Source organism: Bicyclus anynana, chromosome 6, assembly GCF_947172395.1.
Source record: "Bicyclus anynana chromosome 6, ilBicAnyn1.1, whole genome shotgun sequence".
In the NCBI taxonomy this organism is placed as follows: Eukaryota; Metazoa; Arthropoda; class Insecta; order Lepidoptera; family Nymphalidae; genus Bicyclus; species Bicyclus anynana.
The window spans coordinates 3,929,834-3,948,562 of record NC_069088.1 but is presented as its reverse complement, the minus strand read 5'-3'; the positions used below and the strand labels follow the sequence as shown (position 1 = coordinate 3,948,562).

The following is an 18,729-nucleotide window of genomic DNA, read 5'->3' as shown; positions in this document are numbered from 1 at the left end:
TTGATGTTTTCTCAATTGGTCCAGTACTGGTTGGTGGGAGGCTTCGGCCGTGGCAACCGGCATTAGACTAGACGTGCCGCCAAGTAACTTAGCGTTCCGGTAAGATGTCGTGTAGAAACCGAAAGAGGATTATCCAACTCCTAAAAATTTTGCCCGCTTTCATCTTAGATAGCATCATCACTTACCATCAGGTGAGATGTGAGATAGAGTCAAGGACTAACTTGTAAAGAATAAAAAAAAATATAATAACTAGATAACATGCTTGTAACCAATTTAATATATTTCTTTCTTTTTTTGATTTTTTATACAGTCATGCTCCATTTGTTACATAGATTACAATCGTAATTAACAGTTCAGTTAAGCTAATCACAAATTATTATAGGTAAGATATTCAGACAAAGCAACGACAATACACAAAAGCTCTGAAAAAGTTTACCATATTATCACTGTCAAAAATTATGAAGGCCCTTTAAATTATAAGAACACAGAGTAAATTAGCCTTTAAATATTTATTATATGTCACAAATAACTAAACGGCAATGAAGATTGAACTATTTGATAGGCATATTATGCATACTGTTTCAATAAACAACCCTTTACAATATTATTTTTGTTAAAAAAACTTCTTATGTACATATTAAAGTAAAATTAAGTGCAACTATACAAACATTCTAATTGCAACTAAATCTGTATCTTTCCGAATGAAAGCTCGCCTATTATTTATACATAAATTATTATTAAAATAAAAAAAGACTTACACATTTCTAAATAAAAATATCACTAACATTGAAAATAATAAAATTATTGGGTGTTTATATTTTTGTACACCGATTCTTAACTAATGGGAGCCAAAGTAATGCCAAGGAACATATTTACTCAGGAGAGTAATGCTATCCCCAGACAGGGAAAGTGATAGACATGTTCATAGCATCCGTTGCATTCTCTCAAACAAGAAATAACTTAGGGCGATACCTCATTAGTGCGTAGCGTTGCAATTCAACGGTTTGACGCATTGTGTGTTACGATGACGCACGACGTCGTAGCGCAAGAGGATGATCCAGTTAGTCTCAACAATGGATACAAAACATATGAGTACTGGATTCGAGCCATGTAATTTGTGAGTGCCATAGACTATATTTTATCCCCGTATTGAAAAACCTATTCAGACACAAGACTGAACTATTTTTTAATGACAAGAAATATCTAAATCTTTAAAAACGAATATCTAAATTGACACCCGACACGCCAATCTATTACATATTCCATCAACAACTTTTTCTTTTTACACTTTCATTTCAAGAGCTGTCATTTTAGTTAAGAATCTATGTACATGTAAATTGACACCATTATTTGTTTATTCGATAATATTAAATTAATATTACAAACTTAAACACAACATATTTCTGATCAAATCTAAACCGACGTATATAAATAGCATTTTGTTAAAACCTTAATTGATCTATCTTACTGACAGTTTTACAAACAATGCTATTTTCCTGAACATTTATTGTAGCATTGAAGTTCTATCAAAATTAGTTCAGGAAATTAATAGTAAAATAAAAAACATCCAGGTGTGCAATAATTAAATGTGGCTAAAATAAAATATAACTTGTTATTGTAACTATAGATGACCTGTCAATTTTACCTGCTTCATTAAAAATAATAAACTAGGTAATAAATTTTAAAGTAAACAATAAAAAAAATCATGATTATTACGTTTAGTGATGATTCATAATATACGCGTTGCTTAAGGGGGTTACTAGACGGTCATTTCAAAAATGTTATAATACTTGTGATGATTATGATTGTGTGTGTTACTTGAGCGTAGACAGAGAAAGTAGTAGACGAATAGATATCATCAATTGCATTCCCTTTAAAAAAAAGTGAATTAATTTAAAGTGAAGATTACGAAAGAACTTGTACACAGATAAGAGTAATGACCATTGCAAAGGCACTATTTGGTAACTTTATTAATGACTAGCGGACCCGGTCAAGCTTCCCTTGATTTATGTGCACTTCTTCCCTACCCTACTCCACTTCTACCAAGCCCTACCCTGCCCCTGTCTTATTACCCCTACAATACCACTACTCTACCCATCCCCTACCCTACCTAACTGCCATATGCTTGAAAAGTGACATATAAAATTTTACCCCCTCTTTTAAGGGGTTGGTGGATTTAAAAAAAAATATGTACGGTTTATTAGTCAGAAATAGTCCGCCTATCAATTTTTACCTTTCTACCTTGAAAATTGCGGAATGCGGTTAGAAAGACACAAAAAGTAGGTTAGTCACTCTCCATCCTCCTAACTATCTCCACTTAAAAATCACGTCAATCCGTCGTTAAGTTTTGCCCTGAAAGACGGTCAAACAGACCCATACACTTTCACATTTATAATATTAGTATGGATGATAATTTAACTTGACTGTCTAGATACCCCTGTAAAAATCACAGAAGCCGAATTGATACACAACATAATTGATAAATAAAACTAAAATTTAAAACATTTCATTAGGCTTAAGATGCACGCCATGACATATCACGTGGAGAAAAAAAGACATTGTCGAGGAATAGCGACCGAACTAGAAATATCGTTTTTCTATCTGCTGGTATTGGTCGACGATATGTCATTTTGTCTCATGAGATATGGCACGCATCTCAAGCCTACACAAATCACAAAGCTAAAACATTAATATATTCTAAAGCTAACATAAATAATTTAGTAATTGATTGCTTGGTCCGTGTAGAATACGCAGGACGCGGGTCTATCCATCAGTCATCACTAATTCGTCTTTGCTTTTTCTTTTTACTCTTCTCCATCGCCTCCATTCGCATATCTTCTAAGTCTTCCATTATCCCTATATTAGGAAAAACAGATAAGATTCTGGTTTCTCAATTTTCTTAATAATAGGGATGATGACAGTTTTTTATAATTGTACATAAATTAAGAGTATGCTAATTGTAAAGCAATTTTGTAAAAGGAACAGGCTATCTGCGATCATTACTTTCGGAGCTACAGGGATTTAAAGGGTCCAATTTGCGGCGCTGCCGCGGATACCTGAAAAACGCCCCATACAAAATGGCACGAACTAATGACGTCGTAGGTAACGTGATGATCGTTAGATTTGTATTATTATGATTATGATTTGTATCGTATTGAGTTGTTGTGTAGTCTGTTTGTCTTTGGTTGTAGTGGTAAAAGGAGAGATCAAGCGGTTGCCGGGTTGCACGTCACTTCTCTTTCTGCAAACGCTAACGCTTCGAAAACTAGAAAAATGTATGTGTATTAAAGATCTTGATCACGTGACCTGGCGATAGCAAATGTCATTCCCATAATATTTATCCAGTTTTCGAAGCGTTAGCGATCGTAGACAGAGAACCGACGTGCCACTTGGCTACGACTGGCCTGGTACGTCGATTCTTTCTCCAAACGTGAAACGCTTGTCTCTACACCGTACCAATACATCCACAGTCAAACGCACTAGAACAGTAACTAATAAAGAGTATAATAATTAATTATTTGTTTTACTACCCGCTAATCATTTTATTTTTTATTTTTTTCATGTTGTTATTTTTTTTAGTTTTTAATATTTGTTTAATTAGTGCACATGAAAACCAACTATGGTTTATGTTGCATTATGGTTAGGCTCAAGAGCCGTGATAGCCCAGTGGATATGACCTCTTCCTCTGATTCCCGAGGGTGTGGGTTCGAATCCGGTCCGGGGCATGCATCTCTCCTTCAGTTGCGTGTATTTTAAGAAATTAAATATTACGTGTCTCAAATGGTGAAGGAAAAATATTGTGAGGAAACCGGCATACCAGTTCTTAATTCTCTGTGTGGGTGAAGTCTGCCAATTCGCATTGGGCAAGCGTGGTGGACTATTGGTATAACCCCTTTCATTCTGAGGCTCGAGCTCAGCAGTAAGTCGAACATGGGTTGACAACGATGAAATGCGATGGCTTGCCAGACAATAATGGACATAAGTGTTCTCAATTTAAAGTTAAAATTCGCAAGGTAATAAATAGATTACCTATTTTCTTGCTTATATATTCCTCCCGCTGTTGCCGAGAGAAACTGGACTCCATCGAGGGGTCGTCATCATCGTCTAAATCCCGATATCTGTAATACAAAAAGATATTGATAAACATGATGAATAATGTATCTGTTACCGTTAAATTGTTAAATACGATATTTTATAATCTCACTCTATATTGTAATCTGTCTATATATTGTAAACTGAACATACTGATTACAATTGAACGTGTTATTTTTCTGTGTATTATAATCTATCTTACTAAGTACTTTAGTAGATACAATAAAGCTCTTCTATTAATATAATAACAACTAAAACAACTTACTTTGCCTTGTCGTAACCAAATATTTCTTTTATGTGCGTCGAATAATCCAAGTTCTCGTCCCCGTCGTCAATGAAGTCGTCCATTTCGGAATCGTACTCCGAATCAGACTGCACCATACGACCTGACAGACAACATTTGCATTATTTATTACTACTTAAATACCCGCGGTTTCGCTCTTTTCTGTTACTTGAGAAAAGTACTTACTTTATAATTATAGAATGAATGGTGTAACACAAACCAACATTTAATATTAGTAACTGTAAGGACCCCCGTCTTCACTGTAAGATATGCTAATCACTGGCTCATTCCTACACTGGTATGGCAAGCAGATCGCACACGACCATCCCGGTCAAGCGCAGGTGATAGACTGTCCCATTGCCCCCACTACCAATATACATGAGATAGTGTATGTAGTATTGTAGGTATCTATTTAGTATACACAAACACTATAGTAACAACTTTGTTATCATTAAGAGACCTCTTTTTTAAATGCTAATGGGTATTTGAGGGTATTTGGAACTAAAATCAACCACACTGCTTCACGGATTTAAAAAAAAAAACATACATACATACAGCCGAACGTAGAACCTCCTCCTTTTTGGAAGTCGGTTAAAAATACTATAAATTAAGGACAGTACCCGGAATGTGCTCTCAGCGGCACAGTGTTTACACTACAAATTACCCACTGTTAATGATTTCTTGAATAGAATAAAACTCAAATGTTTCATAACACATCCTTATGATCAGTAGCTTCAAGGCTAAGCACTACTCATTAATCAGGTATGGTCTCAGACTAATTACATACAAAATTGTCTGCCATTTTTTGAGGAAACTAGCTTAGATTAGGTTTATCTTATACTAAATTAGAAGTTGGTAACAGTTTTTTACACCATTCAACTACAGAAAAAGGAGTTTTTACGGAGCTCTTGAACCAACAAACAGGATTACAACTATGAAACATCAATTCAATAGAGACTTCTAAAATCGCATTAGATCGTTGATCATATACTTAGACAAAAGTAACGTCTAGCAGACAGGTCCTTATTTAATTAGTCTAAGGGTTTTATATATAAATAGTATAGCTGTTTTTAAAAAAGAATGGATTACGTTTTTGCTGCTTCCTAATTTCGTCAGGGTGTGGTTTCCTCTTGACTGCACCAGGTGGAAACTTGCTTCCGTTCTTGCCCAAGGAGTTGACGTGTTTATCGAAATCAAAACTATTGTTTACTGCCGCTTTGCTCGAACCCGGTGCAGGTTTGTTTGTCATTGGCCTCTTTTCATCTAGCCTTCTTGCATCTGGTAATTTTTTATCTGTCCTAATTCCGTTACTCGGTTGAGATCTATCAATTGCACTCTTTTGTTTTTCTTTAATGTCACTTCTATTTAATTCCTTTCCCAATTTCGGAATGGGTTTACCCTGTACATGTCCATTAAGTCTCTGGTCGCCCTTCTGTGGCACATTTAACCTTTTCTCATTAGAACTCTTGTCTATCCTGTAAGTGTTTTGACTCTTTAAATCTATACTCTTTTTGATTTCGTTTTCCCTTATTTTAGATCTGTCAATATTTTTGTCTGATTTGTTTTTATCAGATGTCTTTTCTAACTTTGCTTTAGTCTTCTCAAGCTTTTCCTTTTCTCTGAATTTCTCCATTTCTCTGTCAATCCTGTCTCGTTCGGCTTTTAATTTTTCAAATCGCTCTTTTTCCTGTCTTTGTTTCTCACTCTCTATTTTCTCCCTTTCAGACCTCACTCTATCTTTTTCTCGTTGTATCCGATCAGCTTTTTCTCGTTCACTGTTATGTCTGTCTTTTTCATTTTTAGATTTGGAGGCTTCACTTTTCTGATTGCTGGTATTTTTGTCGCCAAGTTTGGGGATTCTGCCAAAACCGGATGGTTCAGATTTCTTCTCTGGCTTTTCTCTTTCAACCTTTCGTTCCTCTTTGACAACTGAAATAAAATAATTATACTTAAGACACCAAACTAATAAATGCAAAGCAAGTTCTATAACTATGTTCTATAAAATGTTTTCTTGTATTCAGACAATTAAATATTTTAAACATAACTACAAAATATTGCTATCGTTAATTTATACCTTTCCGGCCAGACTTTTCTGCTTCCATACGTTCCTGTCTCCGTTGCCGACGCGCCATTTCTTCCTCATATTCTCGTTTTTGTTTCTTTGTCATCGGTCTAACGGATTCAGATTCGGGTATAGCTTTCTTTATGGCCACTTCCAACGGTTCGCTCTTTTTCTGCTCAGCAAGTTTTAACAGCTGATTAAAGTCCATGGGAGGAGGCGCCGGTTTGCGGAACTTGGGTTTTTCAGCTTTCTCATCCTTTTTCCTCTCAGGTTCATATTTTTGTGGAGGGCTTGACTCTCTTTCTTTGTCTAAAATATTATAACTTAATTAAAACAATCTTGCGGGCAAGAAACCTGAAATTACCAGTTTCTTCTTATAACCCAAGTACATAAAGCTATTTCTATAGATATGTACAAAATCACAAGAACTTAAATTTTAATGCTGTATCACATCAGATAATATCAGTAGATATATTTATAGTTTTGACAAATGAATATTTGAATACCATTACCACTATTGATCCTGCATCTGATTGTACATACTTTTATTTTGTATGTTTCTTTGTGGCACGTTTAAGACGAGACACATAGATAAACTTTAACAATAGCTAACCTAGACAGCTTGATATACCATAGCGATATGCAGAAATTTTCTTTGTTAAATTTTTACAATTCAGAAAATAATCTAGTTAAAGAGAAGTTATCTTTAGATTATGTTAACTTGGTATTACAACAGATACCTAAATTTTGTGCTTGTAATATTTTGTTACTTCTGTGATTTGACAAATCAATATGTCAAAAAACAGTTTTTTTAATTGCATAAACTGATCTTACCACCATTTTCTGTCCGCCGTCTTCGCTTGTGGGGCACAGGTTCGTCTTCATGTTGCAAGGCGTGCTTCACTCTCTCCCGAGTACCATTTAAGTCTTTATTTATATTATTACCTATAACAATGCGTAGGTGCCCATTTAGCATTCTTTGATGTATCATTGATATTATTTATACTAGCAGACCCTGTGGGACCCGGGTTTCAAACTCGTAGTTCCCACTGCCACAGGGATATGTAATATGTATGTTTGTTTGTATAGCTGATAATGTAGCTTTCTATCAGTGAAAGAATTTTTAAAATTGATCCAGTAGTTTCAGTGCGTGCCTATTGGTAGCAAACAAAGAACTAATCCATAAATCAAATATGTACCATAAACATATGACGCTTTTACAAATAATAATTTGCCTTAATTTTTGTATTCTATGCATAAACATTTTGGCTGTCTGGCTTTTACAAAAAAACATTTTAAATTATATATTATTTATGTACTTTATTATGATATTATCTAATCCAAATAAAATAAATATATAATGTAAGACAAATTAAATTGCTAAATTACTTGTCAAACTGTTAGCCCAAAGTCAGGCCCAAATATATTTTTTCATGAAGGTCAACTTGGAGTTAAGAATAACTTAATATTAAAACATACTGCTTGTAGGAAATTTTGGTTCATCAGGCATCTTGCTATACTTCTGCATCATCTTTTCATATAAAGCTGCAGCTTCCTGAGACTCATAGCCGTAGTCATCCTGGTCTGGTTGATCAGGACCCTCCCTCGTAACAGCTGTATGCTCGGTGTCAATCGCGTCCGCTAACACAGACTTATTGGCGGACTTAATCACCTTTAATGTTTTCTGAATTTTTCGCAATGCCTAAAAAATAGAAAAAAAAAACATAGATTACAAAGACTGGCCACACTTATCAGCTTAACACTATATTAGTGCCTGATATCCAGACCACTATTTGAAAAAGGATCCAACTCAGCATTGTGCTACATGTTCCAAGCAAAAGTTGGACATACAGTGCTGATAATGATTTAATCATTTCTTTATTTTATTAATATAATCATTTATATAAAATACTTAACTCACAATGTTAGTTTCCACTGCCACTCCTCTGAAAATGGCTTGACATATTTTAATAAAGTTTTATATGTATATTTGGTAAGTCTGAGAACAGGTTGTTGTCTATCTTTCATATACCTTAGTATCTAATAATGCTGGTCTATCTCATATTTTTTTAATAATTTACAGAAATAAATAATAAGACAAAACAATATTTGCCTGCTCAGCTAGTCATATAAATAAAACTTGTGTCACAGTGTTAGTAGCCATACTCCTCAGAACCAGATTGACTGATTTTAATAAAATTTAATATGTATATTCAACAGGTCTAAATAGTAGGCTGTTATCTATTTTTCATACCGATAGGTAAATATAAAGGATCCAACCCAATTTTTTGTAATAACTTTTAAAGTTATTACAAAAACAAAGCTTGCCAGTTCAACTACTTTTTTTTTATAAAATAAGAAATGATAAAAACCAAAAAGAAGAAGAGCCGATTTAGCTTATACATATTCTTCTATCATTAACATTAAATACATTAGTTAACTTTAGTTAAAACTCAAGATGATTATCTTAGCATTCCATGGGTCCACGGTGCAGGTGCTGGGTCCTTCGTCCAGTAGAAAGACTGAACAGATCCTTGGTCTTCATACCTACTGGTGAATGGTTAAACACCTGTTGGTATCAAGACCCGGGACCTGATGCAGTTTGTATGAACATATTTGATCATGATCAAATAGTTTTGCTTCTAGGGAGGCAGGTCCTGTAGAAGGTAATTCTGGTCTATTTTGGAAAAGGTCAGAGTTCATAAACTGAAAAAAAGATTAGAATGGTAAATGAACCTATTAACAGTTCAAATCAATCAAACACATAAAAAAAACTTCTGCAATGATTAATCTGCTATCTAACTCGTTTTAAGAACACATTTTTAGGAGAATTCTAAATTAAATATATTTAAAGTTGATGAATCTTTTTTTACATTTTTATAAAATACATGGTTGAGATATCAATGTATTTTATATACACATTTATATAAAATACATTGTATCTCAACCATTTTTTTGTCATAATTGTACCATCAGTAGACACATAAATCAAATAATAATCTAAAATTTGACATGACACAAATAAGGAACAAAGGAAGTTTCATGTTAAGTCCATAAAGCATCTGAAATTCAAAATTTTATAAACTGGTCCACCACACAGCCTGTTGTGTGTGTAAATTTATTCATTTGTGTTCGACACAAAATCCATAGCCTTGAGCTTAAAAATTAAACATTTATGAGACCTCATACACACCTTCGGGTCTCGCATAGCAAGTAGTTCATCTTTTTTGCGTTGTGCATCTAGTTTTTTTTGTCTTTCCTCTTCTTCCTTCTTAGCTAGAAACTTCTGTATGTTAGCTGAGAGCTGATCCCGCGACTTCTGTTCTTTCTTTGGAGGATCAAATCGAGCTTTATAATAGGTTCTCCTCTGAAAAAATACCATTTTTATTATATACCAAAATGTACAGAATACATCTGCATATGGATTGAAGTGAAACTTCCTTGTGCATGCTTGACTTGGGGAGTAAGTTGGTAAATGCGTTACGAAAAGTATAATCTGGCGAGGCGAACGGACATAGAGAGAGACAGAGAGAGCTAAAGAGGTTTTACTTCAGTTCTTTGGTAAATATTTTTTAATGTTTAATGAAAATGAAATGATAATGTTTAAATTTAACGACAGCAAATAAATCCAGAAACAGTTCATAAAAATATGTCGAATTAGTAAAGCATTAAATTTGTGATTATCTTTGTTAAACAGTAGTTTGCATCCCATAAGTTTTACAATCTTTTAAATTATGTATTACATTTAATATAAACAAATAGTATGGTAAACCACTATTAATATAATATTCACAATGCTTGTAGAAATCGTAACTTTTACATTTACCTAGATGACAACAAACATTTACTATCAAAGATAACAAAACCACAATAGTCCGGTCAGTTAAAGGGGAGAATCTCAGACAATTATTTATTCGTTGAAATATAAAAACAGTAACCATGTACTTCTATAGTGAATGTTTGCAATTCGATGTGTTCCTGAATAATAAAATATAGCATAATAAGCCCACATTATGTCGCAAAAGGAGTACGAAAACTTACAGCAGAAGACTTTTCCTGTTGATTCCGTTGAGCGGCCAGCAGCGTCTCTCTGAACTCCATTTTTCAATTTTAAATAAGTTTGTGCTATCAAAGCGACGATTAATTGAACAACATAGCAAAGTTACAAAAATATATTTACGATTATTAGATAAATACGTGTCAGACCTCGACACACAATCCGACCATTTTCTGGAAACGTACTGAGCACAGATTAGTGATTTTTATGTTTATGTCAGCGATATGTCGGCTATTCATGACCTCGTTATTTTTTTTAACTATATTTACGCGGACCTGGGTTCTAGTTCTTATTTATTCCTGAAAGTCTATCCTTTAAAATGTATAACGTGAAGCACATTTCATTATTTTATATTTTATAAATTTGATATTTAAAATATAGTACAATAGAGATAATAAAGCTATCTTTTATAGTTGTCTAAGTGTCTTTGGCCTTTGTGTCAGTGATCTCTAATCTATGGTAAGGCTCAAAAAAGCTAGAACACAAAATCCCATAGCATACCTAGCGCCAGGAAAAAAATACAAACTGACATTGACGTGAAGCGATTTACTTTTGTCTCTTTCTTTTAAAAAAATTGTTGAAAGCTGGAAATATGGTTGGTGTTTATATTTGTGATTTATCTAATTTTATTCCATGAATCCTAAAATATAATGTGATAATAAAATTCGTTGTGCTTTGTATTAGTGCTTAGTGTGATGCCGATTACAATATTTTCGAAATTATTCTGAGAAATTATTGAAACAACAAATTGTTAACCTGTCTGTTATTCTTCAGGCCACCTCCAAGAAGAAGACCAGGAAGCTAAGGGGGCACGTAAGCCACGGTCATGGACGTATCGGTAAATTTCAGTTTCATTTATAATTTATTCTGATAAATATGTATACGAGTACGGCTGTGTGTTTACATCTTAGGTTAGAATTTTCCTGACTGAAACTTAGTTTCAATGAAACGATTTGTACGTTCTAGGTAAACACCGTAAGCATCCTGGAGGTCGCGGTAACGCTGGTGGAGAGCACCACCACAGAATCAACATGGACAAATACCATCCTGGATACTTTGGCAAGGTACTGCACATTCATCATTTTAAGATATTACAATAAAGTTAACTTTTCGTAAGTAGCTTCATCTCTATGAAATGATCAACTTTTTTATTTACGAAAATTCTTGGTTCTGGTAGCTACTTAACTGAGTTACCAGGAAATGAAAATTTGTGAGCGTCGGAACGAGATAATGTACCACACAATTTGTAGGACATTGTGGCTGTAAGTTGTATGAATATTAATTGAGCAACAATAAAAACAGCTGGTTAGTATCAACTTTTATTAACCTCATTATTGATACAAGTTGAGAGGAGAGGATAGTTTACCAAAAGTTGATTGTTACTAACCAGATGTTTTAAAACAAAAAGCCAAGCCAGGCATAGAGCAAAATATTCCAAAGTCATAGAACCGCTCTATTCAATGTTATAATTCCAAACAAATCTGCTCGCTAGAATGCTTGTTAAAATGTTATTTTTTCTGTGGTGTATCATTTGCATGAATGCTCTTTACAAGTGAATGCTCGAGTCTATCAACCTTATTCTTATTACACTGCATTTTAGACGAATTTTAATACAGCGATAAATGCCTGGACCTTAAAGCAGAGTACAGTCTACTTTCATTACAAAAAGTATAGATTGGGAAAATCAGAACTGCATGCTAGGTTTTTAATATAATATACTACTTTAGATTCCCACAAATTAGTTAGCATGAATTTCACAAAACCTACAAGAACTAGATTTTCAAGAAAAAAAGTCAGCCTGTGTTCTGCTTTGAGGTAACAGACACAAACAGATCTACTTTAGCATGTATACTTTATAATATTCATACAGGGTGATTCGGACTTTAGTACCGATATTTTTTTTCGTGGTTCAGTATGATTAATAGAACATAAATCTACAAACAGTTCGATACATTTTATGTAATTTTTTTTTATCAATTTATGTCTCAGAAATAACAAAATAATGGACACATTACCAAACAAACTGCGCAAATGCTGGCGGCACTTTGTAAGACGCCGACAAAGAAATACCGGCCGTAGGCATATCGCTTCGGCTTCGACTGACGGGGGTGGCAGAGGTGAGGGGATCGAAAAATCCCTGAGGACGCCTACCGAATTGCCGATGGGCGACCAGTGACAGACAATCTGCCGTCGCTTGCGCATTTACTATGTCGGGATTTTCAAATCGCGACTATTACGAAATGGGGCGAGTGTATTTGCTCAGCAATGAACACCTTCGTGCAGCTTGCACAATGTACGAGTGAGTGTTCCTAGGCCAGTGTTACCAACTCTCCAAAATATTTATCCCTAAAGTTTGTGTCAAAAACCCCTAAAATCGCCTTAATTATTGAGTTGTCCCCCTAAAAAATATAAATTCATAATAATTTAGAAATAATATGCTGTAATAAGTTTCAAAAGTCTATATTTAATACAGACAAAATCCTACGTCTTTATCTGAAGATTCAGATTTTTTGAAATCATACATGTTGACAATGAATAAATTTACCATTTTTTTTATATTCGATGAAAATCGCCGCCAGTTGCCTCAGAGTGGTTGTAGAATAACGTATTATATGTCGTTATAAGTCGCTAGGCCAAGAAAGAAATATTAAAATCATCATCAATTTAAACATATTAAAGAGTCAAAATATCCCTGAAAATACCCCTAAAAATTTCAGACCCCTAAAAAAATCCCATTTCACTTATTTGCCCCCTAAATCTGGGGGGAAAACCCCTAAGTTGGGAACCCTGTCCTAGGCCACGAGCCCAAGGAATCCTGAACCCCGCAGTGCCTAATGTGAGGAACAAGTGTTTTAAATAAACTAAATGAAAATTTTATTAAAAAGTGCTCGGTTGTGCCTTGAAAGGAATGGACTTCATTTCGAACAATTGTTAAAATACAGTGATTAAAATTTTCAAATTAACAAAAACAAACTTAGTAAGTAGATATCATTGATTAATGTAAATATGCTGATTAAAATTTTTTAAATACGCCTTTAATGCAAAAGTTTGCGTAATAATAATCATCATTTGTATTTCATTATTTCAATCGAAAGTTCATAGTTTTTATTATTATTACGCATGCACTTCAGGCATTATTGATGGTCCTAAGCCCAAAAAAGAATGAAAGGAATATCGGTACTCAGCTCAAAAGTGACGACCTTTAATTATTATAAAAATAATAGGTATCAAACCAAAATAAAATAAACGCACAAAGGTCAACGGCCCTCGGCGCGGGCGCTCGCTAACCTACCAGCTGATTTTGTAGTTGCCTATTACCTAGTACAGCGATAGGGTGACCCTCAAATTCTGTTTAAACGTAAATAACTTTAGCTAACGATAACTTTGTTATTTTTGAGTTAAAAAAAAAAGAAAAAATACTTGTTCATTAAATTTTGTTTATGTACAAAATATAAAAATATCCGTACTAAAAAAAATTTCTTCCTGTATATATAAAAGTGGTCACTAGTGGTACCCACAACTTTGTCTAATTGGATTAATTGTAAAAACATTTTATGATATAGTACTTGCCACAGATCTTTATGTTTGTGAAGTTAACTGCAGAATGAGTTGAGTATAAATGCACGGTCGCGTCTAGCCAGCTCCCTGCTCGCGCTGTTTGTACTGTTATTGATTAATTCTTTCAGTCTTTTGTTGCTAACTTCACAAATACAATATTTCGTGGCGGGCACTGTACTTAAAGGTTGTTCTTTATTTGACCTGTATGTAGGTATGCTTGCAAAATACTACTTGGATTTGGTGTAGTTATATTTTATAGAACCTGTGAAAATTGTATAAATGTACCTTGTTTCTTGTACCCACACACTGTTCTTAAAAAATGCGTATTTATTAGGATAATCAAAAAAAAACTTTTTGATTTCAGTTGGGTATGAGAAATTACCATTTAAGAAGAAACAAGAACTTCTGTCCTGTTCTGAACCTGGACAAGCTGTGGACTCTGGTATCAGAGCAATCCAGACTCAAATATGCCAATGCCACAGATGGCAAAGTACCAGTTATCAACATTGTTAAAGCTGTGAGTTGTAATTTTTTTTTTACAATCTCTTTTTCCTTGTTAGGAGTAATATGAAAATCCACACTCATCAAACTGGAATGCTTTTTTTTTTGTAAGTGATGATGCAGTCTGAGATGGAAACGGGCTAACTTGTTAAGAGGAGGATGAAAATCCACACCCCTTTTCGGTTTCTAAACGAAATTGTACTGGAACGCTAAATTGCTTGGCGGTACGTCTTTGTCGGTAGGGTGGTAACTAGCCACGGTCGAAGCCTCCCACCAGCCAGACCAATTAAGAAAATCTCAATCTGCCCAGCCGGGGATCGAACCCAGGACCTCCGTTTTGTAAATCCACCGCACATTCCACTGCAACCTTCCACTGCGCCACGGAGGTTGTCAAACGCTAAACCTCTTGGCAGTACGTCTTTACCGATAGAGTGGTAATTAGCTGAAGCCTCCCACCAGACAGATCAATCAAGAAAACCTCAATTGGCCCAGACGGGAATAGAACCCAGGACCTCTGTCTTGTAAATCCACTGTGCATGCCATAGTGGCTGTCTAAAACTTCATGAAACAATCAATACTTTAATACTAATATATAAAGCTGAAGAGTTTTTTGTTTGTTTGATTGAAAATGTTAATCTCAGGAACTACTGGTCCGATTTGAAAAATTTTTTTCAGTGTTAGATAGCCTATTTATTGAGGAAGGCTATAGGCTATATGTTATCCCCGTATTCATACGGGATCGAGAACCACGCGGGTGAAACCGCGGGGCGTCAGCTAGTGTAATAATATACAAAAATGTAAGATGTGACATGTAAAGACAGCCTTATTGCTTCTAGTATTCCCTTTCCTACTTTCACATCTTTTGAAGTCTTAGTTCTGCAATTGAGAATATCAAAGGGGAATGCCAACCAGCCCATACAATGTTGGCTCAGGGAACCCATGTATAAAAAATATATACAATAATATCACAAAATATCATAAAATCAGGCTGTATGGTCAACAATCTTAGCTTTGTCCCTGTTGTGGAAAAATCAAAAATGAATTAAACATGTTGTTAAATGTTGTAGCAAACTTTTTTTTTTTTCATTTCATTTTCTCATTTAATTTCATTATTAAAATGGAATTTTCAAGATTTTTTTAGATAATTATAAGTAAATTGCTGAGTTAGGGTAGGCCTGGGTCAGGGATGGGCAATTCCCTTTTATTATTTGTTCTTTTTAATATATTTATTACCACTTTCAAAATTTTGTTAGTTGTTAGATGTTTACTATTAACCACTACAGTCCAGTGGGTAGGGATCAAGCCACAACCCCTCAGTTAAAAGTCCAGCCTGTTTACTGTTGAGCTATTGAGGCTTTTTTATTACTAGAATAGTAATGATATAATTTCACAAATCTTTTACAAACAGTTCCCCATGAAATGTTTTATTTATTTTCAGGGTTACTACAAACTGCTGGGCAAAGGAAAATTACCAGAACAACCTGTCATTGTAAAAGCCAAGTTCTTCTCAAAGACTGCTGAAAAGAAAATCAAGGAAGTTGGTGGTGTTTGTGTGTTATCAGCATAAATTAGGTTTAATAAAATAATATAAAAACTGACTTGCTTTTGGTTTTACTAGTATGCCCCCATCTATTTGCCATTACATGTAACTGATGCATTAGTAACTTACATAGGAACTATTTAACTATCAGCTATACTTATGATAAATTGCAAATGTCATCAAGATTTATCACTATTTTCATATATTTTTCCAATATGGAAGTCTTGCTGCAGCTGCTCAAAGATTTAATATGTGCTTTTATTTTATAGCATTCCTGCCATATTGTTGTATTACCTTCTGAAAGGAGGTATGGTTATTAGCATATATTTAAGAGTTGGTACAATTACCTCCAAATTCTGGTAAAAAAACCTTCATGTTGACGGGCAGATGCTGATAATAGTTATTCAACTAATTATTTTGAAGTGCAAATAAAACAATGCTTAAATAGCAAATTTCTTGTCAAATATAATATACATTATGTAATATTTATGTAAACAATACTTAAAGCTAAACAAAAGATAAAGTTACAATAAGTAAAATTATAATTAAGATTGTCTTGCTTATTATGATTTTATTTACCTATTTGAAGTTCTATCTTCCATTATATATTTTTCTATGAAATCTTAAAAATAATGACTAAATATATGATTGATTATGAAAAATCACATTAAATGCTATAAATGGCATAAAACTGATAGTACTTTTTAGATCTTGTTTTCCTTATAAAAGACATAATTATAAAAAAGCATGGATATAATGTTTTTTGTTATAACCTATGCAACCTAAAATAATGATAACATAAATTGTTCATCTAATGTTACTTCTAACGTTATTCGAGAAATTAATTAACAAATCAGTCGACAAAGTCCAAAACATGACAATATTATGTATAGATTGTTACAGTATGTGTTGGTCTGATGGGTTGATGTGGAGGCCGGAGAGGTGCTAGTTCTGTTCGAATTTGTGGTTGCTCAGGAGGCACTTGAATCTGTACTGTTTCTTGTGGCCGAGCCTGCTTGGCCTTTTTTCTTGCAGCATCACTTTCTGCATAGTACATCCCAAGCCTCGTTTTGATTGCTGCCAATGCAGCACCATTGATCTCATCATGAAATATATTAGTGTATCTCCACTGTTTGACAAGAGGGCCTTTTTTTCTTTCTTTCTTTAATTTTTTTACTTCTTTCTCACAAGTTTCATCTTCTAATTCAGGGGTGTGATTGTAGGGAACATTGGCAATAGCCAAGGTACTGTTATCAGCATGTTGGGGTTCAGATTTTGTTTGCAGCAAGATAAAAGCTGTTGGTTGAGTGGTTCTGGTCACAGTGGACTGAAGAATGATACCCATTCCTGGAGCCCCATTTTGTGTTGGATAAAAATTTGTAGAATTAGTTGTAGTAGCTAGTGCTGTTTGATACTGGTTCTCAAAGTAGTTCTCGGCAATGTTTACTAGGTGCCCACTACCTGGATATGCAATAGGAGCAAAGGTCTCCTGTAGAGGTTGATTCTGTATTTGCAGTGGTGGTTCTGTTTGGAGTGCTATATCAGAGCTGCGTTTAGATTTAGGCATTGTAGCTGTTATGTTATCTGGATCATAGGTTTTTATGTAATCCTTCCACATTTTGGAAATATTAATTTCTAGCCCAGCAATTTTGTCCAGCCGGATGAAGTCTTTCAATCTGTGTGTATGAACAATGGAATAGATATGGTTTTTGATTTGGTCTATTACCCCATTTGGGAGCCGTACCTCCCCAGATCTTCTGTGGCTGTTTTTTCCTCTGTTGTCACTGGGGAACATGACGCCATCATCCATCTTTTTACAGAGTACTCTCACTTTGCGCTCTGTTATTGCATGAATATTTTTAAAGGCAGTCTGACATACTTGGGTCTCACGCCCTTTGACTCTTATGAAGTATTCAAAAGTGCAAGTGCGGCGGCTGCTCGATTTTACTCTTTTCCGCTTCACGTCTACTTGTCTCATGAGACCAAACAGATAGGCATTTTGTTCGTCGTGCGTCTTCATGGAATAGAAGCCTTGAAATGTTTTCATTCGCACATCTTCAGGGACTTTTTGAAAGCAATTTCGACGGCAGTTGCAATCGGGTCCAGGATGTTTTGGCGGAACAACTTTACCGTTCGCGTTTATGTATTCCAGCCCAGCTATTCGTAGTCGCTTTTGTTTTTGTTTGTGCCATTCTACAACAAATGATAAGAATAAACATACCAAATCAGGAGCAGTAGGTACCTATATGTACAGGTGTATAGTATTTATCGTAATTTGCTGTCGTGATGGTGATATTAATCTGCTAATATTTCTAATGACTTAAAATATTGTTCAAAACAATCGGTAAACTGTTGTAATTTTTACTTGCGTATCAAAAAGTAGTAAGAGTCAAAATTGTTTCACGGATAAAGTTATTTATTACATGAAATCGAGAGGTGGCTGTTGATATAAACTTAATGACAATGTCCGGAGCTTTTGGATGTAAAGCTTTAAAATTACCTTCTGGATTTCGTGTGCGTCTTTTCACAATTTTGCCATTTTTAGTTAACTTTACTTTTCGGTCTTCGCTTGAGACATCCGCCATTTTAAAATCAAATCAAAGAAAATGTTATAGATACTATAACAGCTATAATAC

The 18,729-nt window shown here is 34.4% G+C and overlaps 3 protein-coding genes across 4 annotated transcripts; 1 reads left to right on the top strand and 2 right to left on the bottom strand.

Annotated features, from left to right (window-relative positions):
• Nucleotides 1-259: 259 nt before the first annotated feature.
• Nucleotides 260-10,686, bottom strand: LOC112048721 (protein SPT2 homolog). Of its 2 annotated transcripts, XM_052881960.1 has the most exons (9): nt 10,479-10,686; nt 9,631-9,804; nt 7,917-8,139; nt 7,272-7,382; nt 6,450-6,746; nt 5,465-6,304; nt 4,358-4,478; nt 4,030-4,118; nt 260-2,856 (listed from the first exon to the last, which is right to left on the bottom strand). In XM_052881960.1, the coding sequence occupies exons 1-9, from the start codon at nt 10,536-10,538 to the stop codon at nt 2,771-2,773; spliced, it is 2,001 nt and encodes a 666-aa protein (XP_052737920.1). In that variant the 5' UTR covers nt 10,539-10,686; the 3' UTR covers nt 260-2,770. The 2 variants fall into 2 exon arrangements, with proteins under 2 accessions (XP_052737920.1, XP_052737921.1); XM_052881961.1 differs by lacking the exon at nt 4,030-4,118.
• A 322-nt stretch (nt 10,687-11,008) lies between these two features.
• On the top strand, nt 11,009-16,151 carry LOC112048726 (60S ribosomal protein L27a). Its single transcript, XM_024086377.2, has 5 exons — nt 11,009-11,089; nt 11,269-11,332; nt 11,461-11,558; nt 14,417-14,569; nt 15,992-16,151. Exons 1-5 carry the CDS (start codon nt 11,087-11,089, stop codon nt 16,118-16,120), a joined length of 447 nt encoding a protein of 148 aa, XP_023942145.2. The 5' UTR covers nt 11,009-11,086; the 3' UTR covers nt 16,121-16,151.
• A 639-nt stretch (nt 16,152-16,790) lies between these two features.
• On the bottom strand, nt 16,791-18,719 carry LOC112048722 (uncharacterized). The gene is made up of 2 exons (XM_024086372.2): nt 18,594-18,719; nt 16,791-18,286 (listed from the first exon to the last, which is right to left on the bottom strand). Exons 1-2 carry the CDS (start codon nt 18,676-18,678, stop codon nt 16,977-16,979), a joined length of 1,395 nt encoding a protein of 464 aa, XP_023942140.2. The 5' UTR covers nt 18,679-18,719; the 3' UTR covers nt 16,791-16,976.
• Nucleotides 18,720-18,729: the final 10 nt, after the last annotated feature.